General features: G+C 39.4%; 2 protein-coding genes across 2 annotated transcripts; both read right to left on the bottom strand.

Annotated features, from left to right (window-relative positions):
- Nucleotides 1-4,253: 4,253 nt before the first annotated feature.
- Nucleotides 4,254-5,231, bottom strand: LOC101965509 (olfactory receptor 1L6). The gene has a single exon (XM_005320931.3). It carries the CDS (start codon nt 5,187-5,189, stop codon nt 4,254-4,256), a length of 936 nt encoding a protein of 311 aa, XP_005320988.2. The 5' UTR covers nt 5,190-5,231.
- A 12,321-nt stretch (nt 5,232-17,552) lies between these two features.
- On the bottom strand, nt 17,553-18,521 carry LOC101965215 (olfactory receptor 1L4). The gene has a single exon (XM_005320930.2). The coding sequence runs from the start codon at nt 18,486-18,488 to the stop codon at nt 17,553-17,555; it is 936 nt and encodes a 311-aa protein (XP_005320987.2). The 5' UTR covers nt 18,489-18,521.
- Between the last annotated feature and the right edge of the window lie 1,504 nt (nt 18,522-20,025).

The following is a 20,025-nucleotide window of genomic DNA, read 5'->3' as shown; positions in this document are numbered from 1 at the left end:
GGCCCAGCATGTGGATGCAATGGCCCCGGCTTCCTTGCTGTGCCAGTCTCTGATTAGCTTTGAGAACCGATGAGACCTAGACTGCTCTAACTTACTCAGATTGTACCAAGGACCCGTTGCATTGACAGTTGAATGGACGAAACCCTTTCAGTCTTTGCTTCTTTTCTCAGAATGGCCCACCACAAATTTCAATTGTAGATTGCAGATTAATTTGTTACCCTGCTGTTATAACTTAGGTAAAGACTGTTGGTTGTCTCTGCTTTTTTGCTGACTCACATGGGCCATAAAGCTGTTGGGACTTTCTTATTTTGGTTGTATGGGGATGGTTTATATCTTTGAATTGTTTTTGTTTCATCTTTTTATTTTTTTTCTATTTTCATGAAGCTTCTTTGAGGATTCAAAATCTAAACTTCCACCTAATGACCAACAACCATGCAATTAGAGCCTCAGAAAAAGAAGAAAGAGAGATTGTGGACAAAGTATATTTGAAGAAATGCTGGACTAAAATTTCCAAAGGTGAAGAAAAATATTTATCCATAAGGCTCAAGGAGTTCCAAGCAGAATAAATACAAATATATCTCTACAGAGTCAAACTAGAGTCAAATTTTAAATTACAAAAATAAAATCAGCTAGAGCAAAATGATGATTTACCTAGAGGAAAAACAGAGACAAGAATTGTAGGCAATTTATCTTAAGAGACAAGGCAAGATTAAGAAAATAGAACAAGATTGACACAAATCATAATCATTATCTCCATATTCTCACTTCAGTCATTCCTTACCCTGCTTCAGTCTGGATCCCTCTCCTTCCTCCTTTGCAAATTCATCAAGGTCATCAGCAGCCATCTTTTCACCAACTCCAATGGGTAATATTCCAGGTTTGTTTTGTTGAACTCTCGTATTTTGATGCTTTGTCTCTTACAACTTCCTATTTCCTTGGATTCTTTAATATTCGTTTTAAGTCTCTGCTAATTCTTTCTCAAACTCTTCAGTGCCAGAAATTTTCTGCACTCTAGTTCTTCTCGGTTGCCACACTATACACACTTCCTAGCTGATATTACTTACCATGACAACAGGCAAAAATATGTAAAATGAACTAAATTTTCTTTATTTCAATATTGAACCAGATCTCCAATATTTACATATATGTAATGAGCTTTCAGTAGAAGAGCCCAATATGTTTTCCTTTGCTTTTTTTTTTTTAATCAAATGGCAGATCTATGGTATCATTCCCCTTTCAACCACTCTTCTACAAGTCATTATGGTCTGGATTTGAGGTATGTCCTATAAAGCTCATGTAATAGTGTAAGAATGTTCAGAGGTAAAAAGGTTAGGTTATGAGAGCTGTAAACTAATCAGTGGATTAATCTATTTGTTGGATTTATGGTTTTGATGTAATACTGAGTGGTAACTGTAGGCAGGTAGGGTCTAAGTGTCTTTGAGGATTTTATCTTGTTCCCCTGGCTTCTCACTCTCCTCCCGGCCCTCCCCTCTCTGTTTCTCAGCTTTCTGATTTCCATGAGCTGAGCAGCTTTCCTTCACAGGCCCTTCTGCCATTGGGTCTAGAGCAATGGATCTAGCCGACTCTGGACTTAGCCCTTGAATCATGAACCTAAAATAAACTTTTCCTCCTCTAAGTTGTTGTCAGGTATTTTGGTCACAGATATTAAAGGTTGACTAACACACAAGGAAATTCCTGGTCTATTCTCAAGTTCTAAGTAGCAGCATTCCACTCAATGTGGTAAGATATTTAGAAACTGGCTTTGAGCTTTTCTCTGATGATATCTACCTGCATAAGACATTTCTTTCCTCTTCCTGATGCTCATTACAACTTTCAAGGTTAACTTCTGGTCTCTCTTGTTGGAGTAGCAAATATGTTCAAAAACTCTTCAGATACTATTTGTTCACTGCAGCCTGCTCCTCCTGAAGGCTAACAGGATATCTTAGCAGGGCTGGCCTCATGTTTGTCAGAGACAACACTCGAGATTTAAGAAGAGTTCCTGGTCTGACTCTTCATTTGAGGGCCAGACTGGGAACCCTTTCATCCCAAAATGTGCTCTTGTGGTTACTTGTTATCTAGAATATTCCTTTAGTTTGAACTTTTGGGAATATCTCTAAGGCCATTCATAAAAAATACTTTTTGAAATTGTTACATATTTGTTTGGGTAAACAGATCTGGGGCTAATGGCAGATTGAGGTCAGAATTAAAAAAAAAATCACTGTTCTCAGGACCAAAGGACTTAATTTAAGTTAATAGAAGCTATGATTAATTTAATATATGCCAGGATTAATTCACATTCTTAAATGACTTATTGTACTGAATTGAGCATGAGAAAGCCATGGCACATAATAGAGTAACTGGAAATGGTACCTAACTTCTAAGTCATCATCTCCCAAACCAAATGATAGGTGGGTAATAGTGATAAACACTAGTTGTGATTGTAAAAAAATGAGAACTACTGAAAAATGGGTTTATTTCCTGGCTTGCTGGTTACTCCCTGATAGTGGAGGAGGACAAGGGAAGGCAAGGACAGGAACCTTGATGTTGGACCCTGTGTGTTTCTGTGGATACCAGATACCTCTTTCAGTGTCTTTAAGTCTTCTATGCAACTTTGGGTGTGCCAGTAACAACCTGTGTTCCAAAAAAGTTGGTAGTTGTGAGAATTTGATGAAATGTTTGAGGCAAAAGAATTGAGGAGGAAAGGGGGTGGGGAGGGAGAGAAGGGGAGGGAGGGAGAGAGAGAGGGAGGAAGGGAGAGAGAGAGAGTGTGTTAGTTTTACATTACTACTTTGTTGAGAGTTGTAACCTAATCCAGAAGGCTTTATGAAACAATTGCCACGCTGATGTGTTTGTGTGTCATTCTAGGTGTGTATCCAGGCATTAATGCTGTTCACCAAACACTTCTGGCTCTTGGTCTTGCAGGTACATGGTTGAATCATGCCTTCTGGCTCCCGTATTTGGGTGAGGTCATGAGATTAGTTGTAGACAATGAATTCTAGTCAGAATTGGTGTGGGTCATTTTTGGACCACAGTATTTAATTGGCAATGTAAACTCTTTGAGAGTAATTCTCAGCTTCTGACAGAATGCTGATTGATATTTACAATGATGGCTGCTCCAAAATCTTGAGTCCCTGAGTATTCAAAATGAGAAGCACCCTTAAACTTCTCTATGGTGGACGTTTTGTGAAAATGAGAAATAAAGTTTTAACGTCCTAAGATTTTGAGATTGTTGATTTCTACAGCATAGCCTAGCTTATCCAGCCTAATACATTGCTTTCTTTAGCACATAATGGGCTGCTTACTGAGAATACCGGACATATGGAGAAAGAAAGAATTAAGAAGTAAAGAAAAACGAATTTGGTGCTGAGAGTTCAAGTGTCCTAGCCCTTAGGTGTTAATGGTGAAAAATATATATATATATATATATATATTTTTTGTAGTTTCCCTATCTTCCTAGGCTTATTCTCATTACTCTTAAATTGAACAAGCTTCCCAATGCTTCTTTCTGTCTTTCAAATATATTCCAGTGTTTAATGACTCACTTTGAGTGTTTTTCACTACTTAAGAACTCTGCCCATTTTCTCATTTTTTAAAGATTCCTCTGTCAATTGTTAAGTCCATTTTTTTGGGGATGACCTCAGGTCATTCCTTTAAGAACCTTTTGTGGCTGGGATGTAGCTCAGTGGCAGAATACTTGCCTATTATAAGCAAGGCCCTAGGTTCAGTCCCCAACATGTCTCTCTTGCATTCTCAGTCTCTCTCTCTCTCTCTCTCTCTTTCTCACACACACACACACACACACACACACACACACACACACACACACAACACACACGCACACACAAATACATGAAAGTTTTTACAAATTCCTAATTAAATTCATATAGATTCCTCTTCTGAGAATAAATAGGAATTATTTTACCTCTTTGACTGCTGTCCATTTCCAGGCTTAAAGAAGTTATTTGTACAAAAATATTTGTTCCACCATATAGGTGGCAGTCCATGAGGATGGTAAAACTGTTTTCATGACACCTGGATTACTAGTGACACCTAGTTGGGTATTGAATATGTCTTTGGTCAATGTCATGGAGAGAAACCAAGTGTTTTGTTCCCATCCAGTGCCCTCACTGGTAGCCAGCATCACCACCACTCATGACCTCTTTGAGCACCTTGTGGAAAATGGTTAGGAGGAAGGATAATCGACCATCTTTTAGATCATCTCCCAATTTTGCTCTTGTATCATTTCATTCTTTCTATGAGTAAATTCTGTCCCTTAATTTCCTTAAGCCTCTCTTCATATCTTTGTTCCTCAGACTGTAGATGAAAGGGTTCAGCATAGGAGTCACTACTGTGTACATGACAGTGGCTACCCGGTCCTTCACCACTGAGTACATGGACAGGGGCCTAAAATAGACATAGATGACACTCCCATAGAACAGGGCCACTATGGTGAGGTGGGAGCCACAGGTAGAGAAAGCTTTCCACTTGCCGGCTGCAGAGGGGATTCTGAGCACAGTCACAATGATTCTCAGGTAGGAGAAGAGGATGCACAAGAAGGGGGTCACAATGACAGCCAGGGTCTCAGTCATGACCACTATCTGGCTGGAGGATGTATCAGAGCAGGACAGCTTTAGCACAGGCTGGGTGTCACAGAAAAAGTGCTTAATGACATGGGAGGCACAGAAAGAGAGGCGAGACATGAGTAGCACCCGGAAGAGGGCGTGCAGGTGGGAGATGGTGCAAGAACCCAGCAGCATGAGGAGGCAGCGGTGTGGGCGCATGGCCACATCATAGTGCAAGGGGTTGCAGATGGCCACCAGCCGGTCGATGGCCATGGAGGCCAGCAGGTAGCTGTCAGTGTTTCCAAAGGCCATGAAGAAATACATCTGGGCCAGGCAGCCTACATAGGAGATGCCCTTTGTCTCTGACAGCAAATTCGCCAGCATCTTGGGCACAATGACTGTTGTGAAGCAGATATCCATGAAGGACAAGTTGCTGAGAAAAAAGTACATGGGCGTGTGGAGCCTGGAGTCAGAGCGGATGGCCAGGATGATGAGCATGTTCCCCACGAGGGTGACCAGGTACATGGTGAGGAAGATGGCGAAGAGGGGCTTCTGCAGGTGCGGGTTGGAGGAGAGGCCCAGGAGGATGAAGCCCAAGGTGCTGCTGCTCTGGTTCTTTAGCTCCATGTCTCTGGACAGGTTTTGGAGGAGTTGTGGGACAGATGTGCAGGGCAACCTCTCAGGACTGCTTCTCCCCTGACCTCAAATGTATCTTCTGTTTTTTTTTTTATCTATTTACCTATCTGCATACACACTTGCTGGAATATATAATTCTATATTATATGCTTATAATATAATATATATCTATCTCCACTGCTATTTCTTAGGATATTTACAAAATTATAGAGCAACAAGAGGTAATATTCTACAAGGGAACTTTGAAACACATCACCTCCTAAATGAAAAGCCACAGTTTTTCATGTATGCTTAGCAACTTCTTGTCACCTAATTTATCTGAATTCTTTTTCTTTCTAAGTATTCTTCTTAGGTTTTTTTTTCTTGATCTACTCTTCAGTGTCTTTTTTTTTTTTCTGTTTTGTCTCAGAGGAAGAAGTTGCTGGGTCTCATCTGGGATTAGGGTGCTCTCATACGGGGGTGCTCTTGAAGGAGATCCTCTCATCCAGGTCCTCTTCTCCCCGTAGATCTGGAGGTGGTTATAGTGGGGACAGCAGAAAAAATGAATGTCAGAATTATTCAGTGCTTTTTGCTGCCCACAGAATGCAGATGAGACTTCCTTATATCTTCAGAATGAAACCTGCTTCATGTACATTCAAATATTTTTATTTGGATAATATAATTTGGACACTTTTAAGTGTAAACCTTTGGTCCACAATGCCATCAAAAAGAGTACCTCAAGGAAGAGCTTATGCTGCTGAGATTAGTTCTTTAAATATATTGTTTTCCCCAACTATACAACTACTTTAAAGTCTTTACACATTCAAATATTACAGTGATGTGAAACTTTAGTGCTCAAGAGTCCAATTCCCCCTTCACCTTGGAAACAAGGCAGTGCTGGCTCTTGTTATTCCTGCTGAGCTACCTTACTCAGATGAAAGACCAAGGCAGGGAAAAAGGAAAACCAAAGAAATGGGAGGCATGAATATTAGAAAAGAGGAAATTCTCTCTCTTTTCAGGTGACATGATTGTCTACCTACCTAGAAAATCCAAGATAGCGATTTGAAAATCTTTTAAAACTTAGGAATTCATCCAAAAGTCCAGATACAGGATATATTTAAAAACTTTTAATACTCTGCATGCTTTACAAAAATGTGATTTGAAAAATATTTCATTTGACCATGGCAAGAAAGTATAAAAATACTTATAAATAATCTGGGGGGGATAAAAAGAAATGAGTAAGACTTATCTGAAGAAAGTATAACAACACAAAATGATGTTCTGAATAAATGGAGATACTCTATTGCTAATAAGGAAGACTTGATATTTATGAATATCTGTTCTCCCCAAATGAACAAAATTTAGTGCATCTCTAAGAAGACCCCAAGAGAATTTTTGGTGGAATTTGAAAATGTTATTCTGAAATTTATTTAGAGGGGTAAATAGCTAAGAACAGACAAGATGATTTTGAAAAAAATGTTAGAAAACTTTCCTAACTCCAAGTCAAAGCACATAACAAATAAAAACAATAAGATAAAGAATGCATACAGAAAAAGAATTCTGTAATCTGTATTTATTCATGAATGGAGATTGTGATCTGGATGAAATTAAATGTATAATAGTGATTTATTTTATAGCAATTGAGAAAGGATGGAGTATTAAATTAACAGTAGTTGAATATTTGGAAAACATAAGGCTAGATTTCTATCTATCCCATTCATATAAATAAACCCAGATGAGTAAACTAAAGGAAAAAATACAAACTGTGAAATGAATTACAGCCAAAATAATGCAGCATATTTTTAGGGCTTTAGGGTGGGAATATCAATCCAAGTCAGAAATGAAATGTAGAGTAAAAATGAAAAAATGGTAAACCTACAACTTTGAAAATTATACTGAAAGAGATCATCAGCAAAGCTAAAATCTGAGTCACTGATTCATACCTGTAGCCCAGTTGCCCACGAAAGCTGATGACAAGATGTTCAACCTTATTAGTAACCAGAAAATACAAGGAGCATTGGAAATTTGATATTCTCCGTGTGAGACAACTCTCGTTCATCCTCGGACTCCCCCATTCTCTTTCATGTGTCTTTCAGCCTCACTCCTGAGACATGGTTTGCCCTGGTGTTAAGGGACAATCTGATCACTTTTGGGCATGAACCAAAATTCCCCGGACTGGTGTGCTAATTTTCAGGGCCAATGGCTTGGACTCCTTCCTGTTTAGCTGGATCTGGTGCCATTGTAGATTTCCTCGCGCACTGGGGAAGTCATTTCACTTCTGTAAAGGTGATGGTGTGTATGGGTGTGTAGGTACTTGTGTTTGTGTGTGTGTGTATCTTCTTATCTGCCTCTCATATCTCTGTCATTTGGAGACTCAAAAGACGGTTCAGTGAGTCTTTATCCAAACCCTCTAAAAGTGGTAGTATGATTACTCACACAACAAACAAGAGCAATGACATTTTATTGATGGGTGTTGGTATCAGTTAGAGATTGGAAAAGACTGAGAATGACTGAGTGCATTTCCAAGTCTTTTAAATCTATCATCACATCTTAGGATATATTTATCCTCTCTTTTTAAAGATAGGAAATATACAGACTATTTTTTAATATTTATTTTTTCAGTTCTCAATGGACACAACATCTTTATTTTATTTTTGTGTGGTGCTGAGGATTGAACCCAGCACCCTGTGCATGCCAGGCGAGCGTGTTACTGCTAGAGCCACATCCCTAGCCCAGACTATTTTTTATATGTCTTAACTTTGTTCAGTGGAATTTTTTAGTTTGTAATAAACTGAAATACAAACTGTAAAATACAAAAATACAAACTGCAGTTTGTAGTCATTGTAATCTCAGGTTGGTTTTCCTTTCCTTACTTACCCCTCACTAATCTACGGTCCTTTTCCTAGTCACTGGCCCATATGAAACCAGGGAGCACATATTGGCAAAAACATTCAGTTAACAATCCAAGTCAGAAATGAAATATAGAGTAAAAATGAAAAAATGGTGACCTACAACTTTGAAAATTATACTGAAAGAGATAATCAGGTTCTGTGTTTGGCACTTGTGTTATTTAAGCCTCACGATGACATAATGATGGAGAAACATCATCGCATCATAATGTAAAGTTCAGAAAGTCACAGAGCTCGTGAGGAGTGTATCTAACTGATTTAAATACAGTCCATCATGACTTCAAACTCTGTTTTAATCTACCCTATCCTACTCTTCCCCAAACCACACACATGTGTAGAGAACTAAGCTGGTGTCCCCCTGTAAGCAGATGTCCTCTGGCTGCCAGGTGTCTTAAGAGTCCTTGCTGACCCACTCCTCCAACTCCATCCTTTGCCCCACCCATGCAGTCCTTTTGCTTTCCTTTCTTCCTGCTCCCTAGTCTGCCTCCATCCCACAAAGCCATCTGCTGTCCTCTCTTCATTGCTTTCAGAGAGGAAAGACTGGAGGCGACTTTGACCTCACCTCTATGTGAGCAGACAATAGCTCTCTTATTTTGCAGCAGCAGTACATGACCTCAGGATCTCTCCTGGGTCCTGGGATTTAGCAATCCAGCTCCCCTGTCTACCCTCTTCTCACTGCCAACTGCAAGAGAAACAGATCAGCCGTGTAGGGTGCAAGTTCCCCTTGAAGGGAGACATTCTGCTTAGGGATTCTGCAGGGTCCTTTATAGGTTGAGTCCTCTTTTTGCCTCTGAAGCCTGTCTAGTTTTATTCCTGGGTCAGATTAGGCCTTTTATTCATGTATCTTGGCTCTAGAGAAGGTGATATCTTACTCTAATTTTAATTTTCTACTATTTTATTCTGAGCAGTGTTAGACGGTCAGATTCCCAGTCCATCTATCTCTCTAGGCTGTTCTCAGTTCCTGCTTCCGGGTTGGTTTCAGCCTTTCTTCTTTGGGAATCACTAGTTTTCTGTATGCCTGACTCTGCCTCTCTCAATAATTTAAGGAGCTAAGCTTTCAAGTTGTGGGTTACTCCTGGTGCCTTGCTTAGCTGTGACCAGCCAGCATTCCCGAGGGCCATTGTTAAACACAGAGCATACAGACTGTGCGCCTGGACCTTAGAAAGGAGGCTATGGATTCTCAGAGAACTTCACCTGACTTGGAGTCGTAGGCTTTTTGGTCCCTGTGCTATTCACTTCCATCATTTTAACATCTCAGGAAGATGATGGTCTAGTTCCCACAATCCTAGTTATAGGGAGCTTAGACTAATTGGGGGCTGCCCAGCACATGTGGAAAGTCTCTGACTTAGAAAAAATTTTCACCATCAGCCAAATTCGGCTGCCCTACTCTTGCCAGGCACTGCTCTAAGAGCTTCAATATAGTCAGTCATTGGTCTTTACAACACCCCATTTTGTAGGTAACAAGACTGAGGTACAGAGAACTGAGTGACTGGACCAAGGGCACAGCCAGAGGCTGGTGGAGTCCAGCTGGGGAGCCTGTGCTTTTGACCCCTGCACCGTCCTCACTGTCCTGTTCCCTTGGTCCTCTGCTCAGCCAGTTCCCTGGAGGAGACCAGTCTGTGGGTCTGGGGCTGCAGGATATGGGCTGTGCCCTTTAAGGCAGAGGCCAGTGCCCGTGACTGTGTCCTGCACAGTCCTGCTGTTTGATCAAAGGAGAAAGAGGACAAAATAGAGGGGAGATGGTGTTTCTTGGGTTTTGAGATGGAGGAGAGAAGGAGACAGGATCAGGAAGAGGGAAGAGAATCATATGAAAAGTTTAGTCCCTTGGTCCCAGTTACCAAAGACCCCTCAGCCTGCTGCCTACCTGGGCATGAAGGGGAGATCAGGGTCCTGGGCAGGCTGCGGTTTGCCAGGTGTGTAAGATCAGACTCTCAATCTCTGAAGAAGGAGTCTTCTTGAGGTGCTGACCTAGCCTTAGAAGTGTGTTGACATTTTCCTACCAACCGTGGGAATTGGTGATAGGAAGGGAGACCCAGGGGCCTGTCCTGTCTGCATGTCAGAGCCCCGGGGGGATTGGCCTGTGGTCTTCCCAGGAGGGGAGAACATTACTGATGCCCTCACTGTGCTCTTTGGGGAAGCCGGATCAGAGGTGTAACCTCTTATACCATGAAAGGGAGTTGGAACCATGGAGCAGCAGGGGTGGAGGCATGTTAGACACGTGTGTTCTCTATGGACATGTGCGTTTCAGTTTGTTTCTTGTGTGTTTAAGCCTATGTTTAGGCTTAGGTGTGCCTATCTGGAAGGAGAAGTGATAGCCCCTGACATCCCCAAGGTTTGGTATCTGCATCTGGTATAGTGCTTTGGTAAAAGGTTTGAAGGCCTAGGAGTCAGACTGAGGAGATTCCTGTGTCTTATAAATATTTTACCTTTTTGAGCCTCAGTATTTCTTTTCTTTTCCATGTGCATTTCCAAAACATTTTATTACCTCAATTTCTTAAGGCCAATGGCTTATATTTGAATCCCAGTTCCCCCAATTATGAATGAATTTGGGCAAGTTATTTATTGTCCTCACCTATAAATGGCACTATAGTCATAATTTTTAAATAGATTTAAAAATTATTTTTCCTTTCAAGGAGACCATTTTTTAGAGAAGTTTTAGATTCACAGCAAAATTTATTACAAAATACAGATTTCCCCTTAGTTCCTTGTTCTTAGATCCCCTCTAGCAACAACCTCACCAGAGCTGGCAGTGATGAATTTTTAAAAGAATTTTATTTGTTCTAATTAGTTATACATGATAGTAGAATGCACTTTGATACATCATACATAGATGGAGTGTAATTTCTCATTCTTCTGTTTGTACATGATGTAGAATCCTATCGGTCATATAGTTATATATGTACATAGGGTAATAATGTCTGATTTATTCTTCTACCTAATCTAAAGTAACTCTATTCTTCTCTAGCACTGTCTACTCCCTTATTGCGAATTAGCATCCACACATCAGAGAAAACATTCAGCTTTTGGTTTTTTGAGATTGGCTTATTTTGCTTTGCATGATATTTTCCAGCTCCATCCATTTATCTGAAAATGCCATAATTTCATTCTTTGTTAAGGTTGAGTAACATTCTATTGTATATACATATACCACATTTTCTTTATCCATTTGTCTGTTGAAGGGCACCTAGGTTGGTTCCATAGTTTAGCTATTGTGAGTTGAGATGCTGTAAACATTGATGTGTCTGCATCATTGGAATATGCTGATTTTAAATCCTTTGGGTATAAACCAAAGAGTGAGATAGCTGGGTCAAATGGTGGTTCCATTCCAAGTTTTCTGAGGACTCCCCATACTGCTTTCCACACCAATTTACATTCCCACAAGCAATGTATGAGTGTACCTTTTTCCCCACATCCTCACCAACGCTTATTGTTGCTTGTATTTTTTTTAAGCAGGAAACAAATTTTATTTATCAGTCTCCAAAGATAGAAAGGAAAATTCTGCATAAGACTACCTAAATTGTAAATGACATTTAACAGATATCACATGTGAAAGTGCCTTCAATGCACTATTTCCAATTTGCTTAGGGCTAGAGAGGCCAAGCTTTAAAGAAAAACAGTATTTCCTGTTTTAACTTATTACTATAGATTCACAAGGAAGAAACTGCATTCAAATATGTATTTTCAAAATCACACATCATACCTAAAAAAACATCAAAATACATCTAATCAGTGTTCAAACAAAGAAATAAAAATGGGCATAAAACAACGATAATTTACGTGCAGACGCATTTATTGGAGCTCATACTGAAATATAAATTATTTGCTCCTTTAATATATACTTATTAAAATTACAATTAAAGTCATTACAATTAAAGTCCTGAGGAGAAAAATTCTACCAAATATTGTTTTCACACTCTATTCAGGTTCTTTTCTGTGTCTTTCCAAGTAGTAACTTTCTCATTTAAAGAAACCAATCACCTAGCAAATTGCACAAACATAATTACTAGTTTATCCCATTCAGTGTTTCTTTTCATGCCCTACTTCTGTGAAGCTGGCTCTGAACCATAGTTATATAACAAGAGAACTGCCAGCTGGTAGGGCTCTGTGGCACAGCTCACATGGGAGTTTTTTAAAGAACCTGTATTTTCAGCAGTTATGCTGGCATTGCTAAGCAGGTAACTCAGGGATCTCCAAGTTTTATTCATTGTTTACCCATCTCTTCACAAACCTAGGATTTGTACCATATTGAAGATTAGCCACCATAGTAAGTCAAACTTAATTGTTATTAAGTTTCATTGCCAGTGAGTTTTACCCTGTTATTATTAAGAAAAAGAAAACACCATTTTAAGTGATGATTTTAGAAATGCTTAACAAAGTAACAAGAGATCTTGAAGAATGAGTAATCCTATTGCCTGAAAATTTGGCATCTTAGACCAACTAATATTTATTATTAGAGTTTCTGTGAATCAAAACTTTTAATGCAGATTAACTGGGTGTTTCTGTCCCAGAGTCTGTCAAAAGGCTGATATAAAAATATCACCCAGAGTTCTAGCCACCTCAAAGGTCTAAGGGGGTTGTGTTTCAAATTCACTCACAAGGATGCTGACAGGCCTGAGAAAATTCCTTCCAAGCCTATTCACCTGATTTTGACTGACCTCAGAAGACCCACTTCTAAGCTCACTTATGTGGGTCCCTCTGCAGAGCTGACTGTTGGAAGTGATATCTAGTTTCTTTTGCCATATTCTATTTATCAAAAGTGAATGAATAAGTTTGCCCCCTACTCAAGATACGAGGCTAATCTAAGGGACATAAATATTGGAAGACCAGGAATATTGGGACAATCTTAAAGGCTGTCTACCAAAACATGATATACAAAAATCAATATCAATGGAGAGCTTTTCATGAGGAAACTAGAAAAGAGGTGGATTCAATGGGTCAGGAATGAAACAAAGATTCTATTGTCTTTATGTGCATTATTTTTTTAAAATTTATTTTTTATTCTAATTTGTTATATATGACAGCAGAATTTATTACATTTCATATTATACATATAGAGCACAATTTTTCATATCTCTGGTTGGATACAGAGACACACCATTCGTGTCTTCATACATGTACTTAGGATATTGATGTCTGTCTCATTCCACCCTCTTTTCTACCCCCCTGCTCCTCCCTTCCCTCCCACCCCTTTGTCCATCTAGAGTCTGTCTAATCCTCCCATGCTCCCCTGCCCCATCCCCATTATGAATCAGCCTCCTTATATCAGAGAAAACATGTTTTTTGGGATTGGCTAACTTCATTTAGCATTATCTTCTCCAACTCCATCCATTTACCTGAAAATGCCATGATTTTATTCTCTTTTATTGCTGAAAAATATTCCTCTGTGTGTGTGTGTGTGTGTGTGTGTGTGTGTGTGTGTGTGTGTATGTGTGTGTATAAAACATTTTCTTTATCCATTCATCTACTGAAGGATATCTAGCTTGGTTCCACAGTTTAGCTATTATAAATTGTGCTGCTATAAACATTGATGTGGCTGTGTCCCTGTAGTATGCTGTTTTTTAAATCCTTTGGGTAGACTGAGGAGTGGGATAGCTGGGTCAAATGGTGGTTCCATTCCCAGTTTTCCAAGGAATCTCCATACTGCTTTCCATATTGGCTGCACCAATTTGCAGTCCTACCAGCAAGGGATGAGTGTGCCTTTTCCCCCACATCCTCGCCAACACTTATTGTTGCTTGTATTCTTAATAATTGCCATTTTGACTGGGGTGAGATGAAATCTTAGAGTAGTTTTGATTTGCATCTCTTGAATTGCTAAAGATGTTGAACATTTTGTTCATCAATTGTATTTCTTCTGTAAAGTATCTGTTCAGTTCCTTTACCTATTTATTGATTGGGTTATTTGATTTTTTGGTTTAAGTTTTTTGAGTTCTTTATCCTGGAGATTAATTCTCTATCGGAGGTGCCTGTGGTTTCACTTGACATCATTATCACCTAAGTCCATAGTTGCATTAGGATTCACTCTTGGTGTTTAAATACACATTTCAGCTGTTTCTGTATATTTTTATGGCTTGATATTCTTTTCTTTATAGCACTCAACATGATTCCATTGTCTGGATGTTCAAAGTTTATTTATGAATTCATGTACTGAAAGACATCTTGATTATACTATGCTTTGTAAATTATGAATAAAGCTGCTACAAATGTCTATGTGCAGGTTTTTATGTGGACATAAGTTTTAATGCTCTTGAGTAAATACCAAAGGATACAATTGCTAGATTGTTTGGTAAAAGAACATTAAGGTTTGTAAGACACTGTCAAATTCTCTTCCAAAAAGATTGTGCTGGGTTGCATTCCAGCCCACTATCAGGGAGAATTCCTGTTCTAAGTTCTCTTCAGCATTTGTTATTGTTGATGTTCTGGATTTTGGCCATTCTAATAGCTGTGTTGTTTTATGTTGCATTTTCCTATCATGACATATGACACGAAGTGTCTTTTCATATGCTTATTCTCCATCAGTGTGTTTTCTTTGGTGAGGTGTGTCTTTCAGTCTTTTGTCAATTTTTCAGTATAATGGCTTCCATGTGAGTGAGAACATGTGGTGTTAGCCTGGCTTACTGCACTCGATATACTTGTCCTTTAGTGCCACATATCCACATTACTGCAAATGATAGGATTTCATTCTTTTTATGACTGGATAATAGTCCATTGCTGTATTTCCTTTTCCATTCACCTGTACAGGGACATGTTGGTTGATTCCATATTTTGACTATTATGAATATTGCTACAATAAACATGAGTATGCAGGTATCATTTTGATATCACGATTTCATTTCCTTTGGACCCAGAACCAGAGGTGGGTTAGCTGGGCTCATCCGGTATTTCCATGGTTAGTATATTTTGAGGAGGCACCATTCTGCGTTCCACAATGGTGGTACTCATTTACAGTCCCACAAGGTGTTTGAGAGTCTATTTCTGCATTCTCACCAGCGCTTGCCATGTTTTGCTTTCTGTATATTTTTTGTTTTCTGACTGAGGTGAGGTGAGATAATATTTCATTGTGGTTTTGATTTGCATTTTTCTGGTGGTTAGTGCTGAACATTTTTTTCCATACACCTGTTGGCCATTTATAGATCTTCTCTTGAGAAATGTCTATTTGGATCACTTTCTCATTTTTAAATCTGATTTTGTTGTTGAGCTTTCTGAGTTCCTTATATATTCTGGATATTGATCCCTTGTCCAGTGAATAGTTAAAAAAAATATATATATATTTTTACTGGGATTGAACTCAGGGGTGCTGTACCACTGAACTACATTCCCAGCTCTTTTTAAGAAAAATTTTTAGTTCTAAGACATGGCCTTGCTAACTTGTCCACACAGTCCTCAGACTTGATATTCTTCTACCTTAGCCACTGGAGTGACTGGGACTACAGGCATGGGTCACCACATATGGCATTCTGATGGTTGTCTCTTCACTATATTGTTTCCTTTGTTGTGAAGAAACTTATTTTTTCTCCCCTTAGGGCCAAGGATCATACTCAGGGCCTTTTGTGTCCTAGGCAAGTACTCTCCCACTGAGCTAAATCCTACTCCCTGAAGAAGCTTCATAATATGATACAATCCCATTTGTTACATTTTTTTGGTACTTTTACCCTCAAATTTTGCCTATATCAATGTCTTAAAGTGTTTTCCCCTATAATTTTACATTTGGAGGTCTTACTCTGAGGCCCTTTATCCATTTGAGTTGATTTTTGTATATAGTGAAAGATGGGGAGTCTAGCTTTATTCTTTTGAGTGTGTGCATGTGTGTGTGTGTGTGTGTGTGTGTGTGTGTGTAAGAGATAGCCATATTTATGGAAGAGATAGCCCTTTCTCCAATGTATGTTATTAATGTTTTTGTCAAAAATCAGTTGGCTGCAAATATGTGAATTAATAGTTGGGGAGTCTTTATGAAGCAGCTACCACACTGAGGCATTTGCATGTTATTTTAGATGTGTAGTAGCCATTAATGCTGTTCACCAAAGATGCTTAGCTCCTTTTCTTTTTCTTTTTTAAAAACAGATTAAAAAATTGTTTTAGTTGTAGATGGACACAATAACCTTTATTTTATTTTTATGTGGTGCTGAGAATCTAACCCAGTACCTCATGCATGCTAGGCAAGCACTCTCTCTACCACTGAGCCACAATCTCAGCCTCCTTAGCTCCTTTTTTTTGTGGTCACATGGTTGAGCCATGCCTCCTGGCTCCCAGGGTTAGGGTGGGGTCATGAGATTTGTTGTGGACAGAGTTCTAGTCAAAAGTGGTATGGGTCACTCCTGGGACAGAGTATTTAAATGGAAATGCAAAATCCTCAACAGCATTTCTCAGCTTCTAACAAAGGGATGGCTAATGTTTATAATGGTGGCTGCCCCATAACCTTGGGTCCCTGAGTGTTTAAAATGAGCAGCACCCTTACACTTTTCTATGGTGGACATTTTGTATGAATGAGAAGTAAAGCTTTGGCTTTGTGGTCCTAAGGTTTAGAAGCTGCTCTTTACACAGCATGACCTAGCTGTGCTATGGAAGGGCAACTGAGTGAGGAGGCTGGACGTGTGGACAAAGGAAGAAGTGTGGGGGTGGGAGGAGTTGGGTACTGAGGATCCACCTGTCTGACACTCAAATGTGGGTGAAAAGAGTAAGTGTGTTTGCAGTTTCTTCTGTCTTTCCAGCTTTATTTACCTTATTCTATAATTTTTGGGGTACTAGGGATTAAACTTGGAGGTACTCATCCACTGAGCCACATCACCAGCCCTATTTTGCATTTTATTTAGAGACAGGGTCTCACTGAGTTGCTTAGCGCCTCACTTTTGCTAAGGATAGCTTTGAACTCTTGATCCTCCTGCCTCAGTCTCCGGAGGCTCTGGGATTATAGCCACGCACCATGGCACCCAGTTCACCTATTCTCAAATTGAAGAAGCCTCACAGGGTTTTTCTCTGTCACTCAAACATTACTATGTTTATTGTCGCTGCATGTTAGATTTATTTCCAGTATTTGAGATATTCTGCCCATTTCCTCATCTTTTGAAGCTTCCTCTGTCAGTGTTCAGTCCAGTCTTCAGAATGGCTGATTCATCCAAGATATCTTTTCCAGTTCCCTATCAGACCCGTGTAATTTCTATAAGCAAACAGGATTTACAACTCTTTGAAAGACTTATTTGGAGATACATTAAGTCCATGTGTGGAGGATTAAAAAACTGTTTTCATGACACCTGGATTACTAGTGACACCTAGTTGGGTATTGAATATGTCTTTGGTCAATGTCATGGAGAGAAACCAAGTGTTTTGTTCCCATCCAGTGCCCTCACTGGTAGCCAGCATCACCACCACTCATGACCTCTTTGAGCACCTTGTGGAAAATGGTTAGGAGGAAGGTAACCTGGTCAACTTTTAGGTCAACTCCCAATAACGATATTGTATCATTTCATTCTTTCTATGAGTGAATTCTGTCCCTTAATTTCCTTAAGCCTCTCTTCATATCTTTGTTCCTCAGACTGTAGATGAAAGGGTTCAGCATAGGAGTCACTACTGTGTACATGACAGTGGCTACTCTGTCCTTCACCACTGAGTACATGGACAGGGGCCTAAAATAGACATAGATGACACTCCCATAGAACAGAATCACTACGGTGAGGTGGGAGCCACAGGTAGAGAAAGCTTTCCACTTGCCGGCTGCAGAGGGGATTCTGAACACTGTCACAATGATTCTCAGGTAGGAGAAGAGGATGCACAAGAAGGGGGTCACAATGACAGCCAGGGTCTCAGTCATGACCACTATCTGGCTGGAGGATGTATCAGAGCAGGACAGCTTTAGCACAGGCTGGGTGTCACAGAAAAAGTGCTTAATGACATGGGAGGCACAGAAAGAGAGGTGAGACATGAGTAGCACCCGGAAGAGGGCGTGCAGGTGGGAGATGGTGCAAGAACCCAGCAGCATGAGGAGGCAGCGGTGTGGGCGCATGGCCACATCATAGTGCAAGGGGTTGCAGATGGCCACCAGCCGGTCGATGGCCATGGAGGCCAGCAGGTAGCTGTCAGTGTTTGCTAAAGCCATGAAGAAATACATCTGGGCCAGGCAGCCTACATAGGAGATGCCCTTTGTCTCTGACAGCAAATTTGCCAGCATCTTGGGCACAATGACTGTTGTGAAGCAGATGTCCATGAAGGACAAGTTACTGAGAAAAAAGTACATGGGTGTGTGGAGCCTGGAGTCAGAGCGGATGGCCAGGATGATGAGCATGTTCCCCACAAGGGTGACCAGGTACATGGTGAGGAAGATGGCGAAGAGGGGCTTCTGCAGGTGCGGGTTGGAGGAGAGGCCCAGGAGGATGAAGCCTGAGGTGCTGCTGCTCTGGTTCTTTAACTCCATGTCTCTGGACAGGTTTTGGAGGAGTCGTGGGACAGATGTGCAGGACAACCTCTCAGGACTGCTTCTCCCCTGACCTCAGGCCTATAAACACAGCCCAGTGCCATTTGTTAGTCAATTAAAAATATGTTAATTTTATGGAATTTAAGACAAATAAGTAAAATTGATCAGGGATCAAATCAGAACACTTCAAGATTCTTACCAAGTTTGAAAAAGATGGTTTTCCATGTGTTTTTAGGAACTTCTATGTGGGCTGATTTGTCTGAATTGTTGTCGTTTCACTTTCATAAAATCCTTTTTAGATTGTTTCTTGACTGATATTTAACTTTTTTCCCCTTTATTTTAGAGACAGAGATGCTGAGTCTCTCTAGTATCAGTTGAGGTTCCCAGGAATGAGGTCCTCTCTTTCAGAGGCTTCTTTCCATAGTGCTGGAGGTAGTGCTGTTAGTGGAGATAATATAGAAATGAACAGCAGAATTAATTAATGCTTCTTGATCGCCACAGAATTCATGTATCTCCTTTGTCTTCAGAGCATAACTTTCTTAATGTTTGTTTAAATATTTGTGTTTGAATAATAGGATGTGAATACTCTAATTGAAAATTTTGGTTCAGAGATGTGTTCAAAATAGGAACACTACCAGGAACAGCTCATGATACTAAATGAGCTCCTTAAATATGTTATTGTTTCTGATTATCAAACACTATGATGTCCTCACTCTTAATGTTCAAGTAGTACAGGATACTGAACTTAGAATGTTAGAGTTCCACTCCCAACCATATCATAGAAAAGATACTGCAAGGATAGCCCCATTTCCTGTTTTAAGTTGTATTGCTCAATGGTGAAAAAAATAGAGAGTATACATACTAGAAATAATATAATCTTTTAAATGACATGATTTTGTACTAAGGAAATCCAAGACAATCATCTGAAAGCCTTCTAGAACTTATCAAGTTTTCATCAAAGTGGTTAGGCATATAAGATAAATCTCAAAATATTGATACTCATCCTGTATTAGGAAATGTAATGAGATAAGATTTCAGTTGAAATGGCAAGGAAGTCTAAAAAATTGTTGAGAATAAACCAGAGGGATGAAACAAAACAAAATAAAAAAACATAACAAACAAAAACCCTCCAAACACATTTTAAAAAGCAAGAAAAAGACCTAAAAAAATTTTAGAAAGAAAGACCTAAAATTTATTTATAGAGTAAAGATTAGGGACAAAGAAGGCAATTATAAAATATTATAATAATGATGGGAAGTTTCCTAACCTTAAGTCAAAGCATAGAATAATTCCAAATAATAAAATAATGGCATGTACATATAAAAAAATCTAAAATGGAAAAAAATAAGTAACTTTCTTTTTAGATGTTTTATACATGTATTTTTATGTTTTATACATGTATTTTGATCATAATCTATGTTGAACTAAATAAATAATAATGCTCATTAAATTACAATGGAGACAGTCTTGTCTATTGGCTGATATTTATAACAATTGGAACATTTCAAGAAAATAAACCTAAATTTTTATTCAATTC

The sequence above is a fragment of the Ictidomys tridecemlineatus genome, chromosome 4, assembly GCF_052094955.1.
Source record: "Ictidomys tridecemlineatus isolate mIctTri1 chromosome 4, mIctTri1.hap1, whole genome shotgun sequence".
NCBI lineage: Eukaryota > Metazoa > Chordata > Mammalia > Rodentia > Sciuridae > Ictidomys > Ictidomys tridecemlineatus.
The sequence above is the reverse complement of the archived record's forward strand: the minus strand, read 5'-3'. Positions and strand labels throughout refer to the sequence as shown.

Bases quoted from the DNA above. Each gene is read 5' to 3' on its own strand.
- LOC101965509 (XM_005320931.3), bottom strand. From the start codon at position 5,189: ATGGAGCTAAAGAACCAGAGCAGCAGCACCTTGGGCTTCATCCTCCTG.
- LOC101965215 (XM_005320930.2), bottom strand. From the start codon at position 18,488: ATGGAGTTAAAGAACCAGAGCAGCAGCACCTCAGGCTTCATCCTCCTG.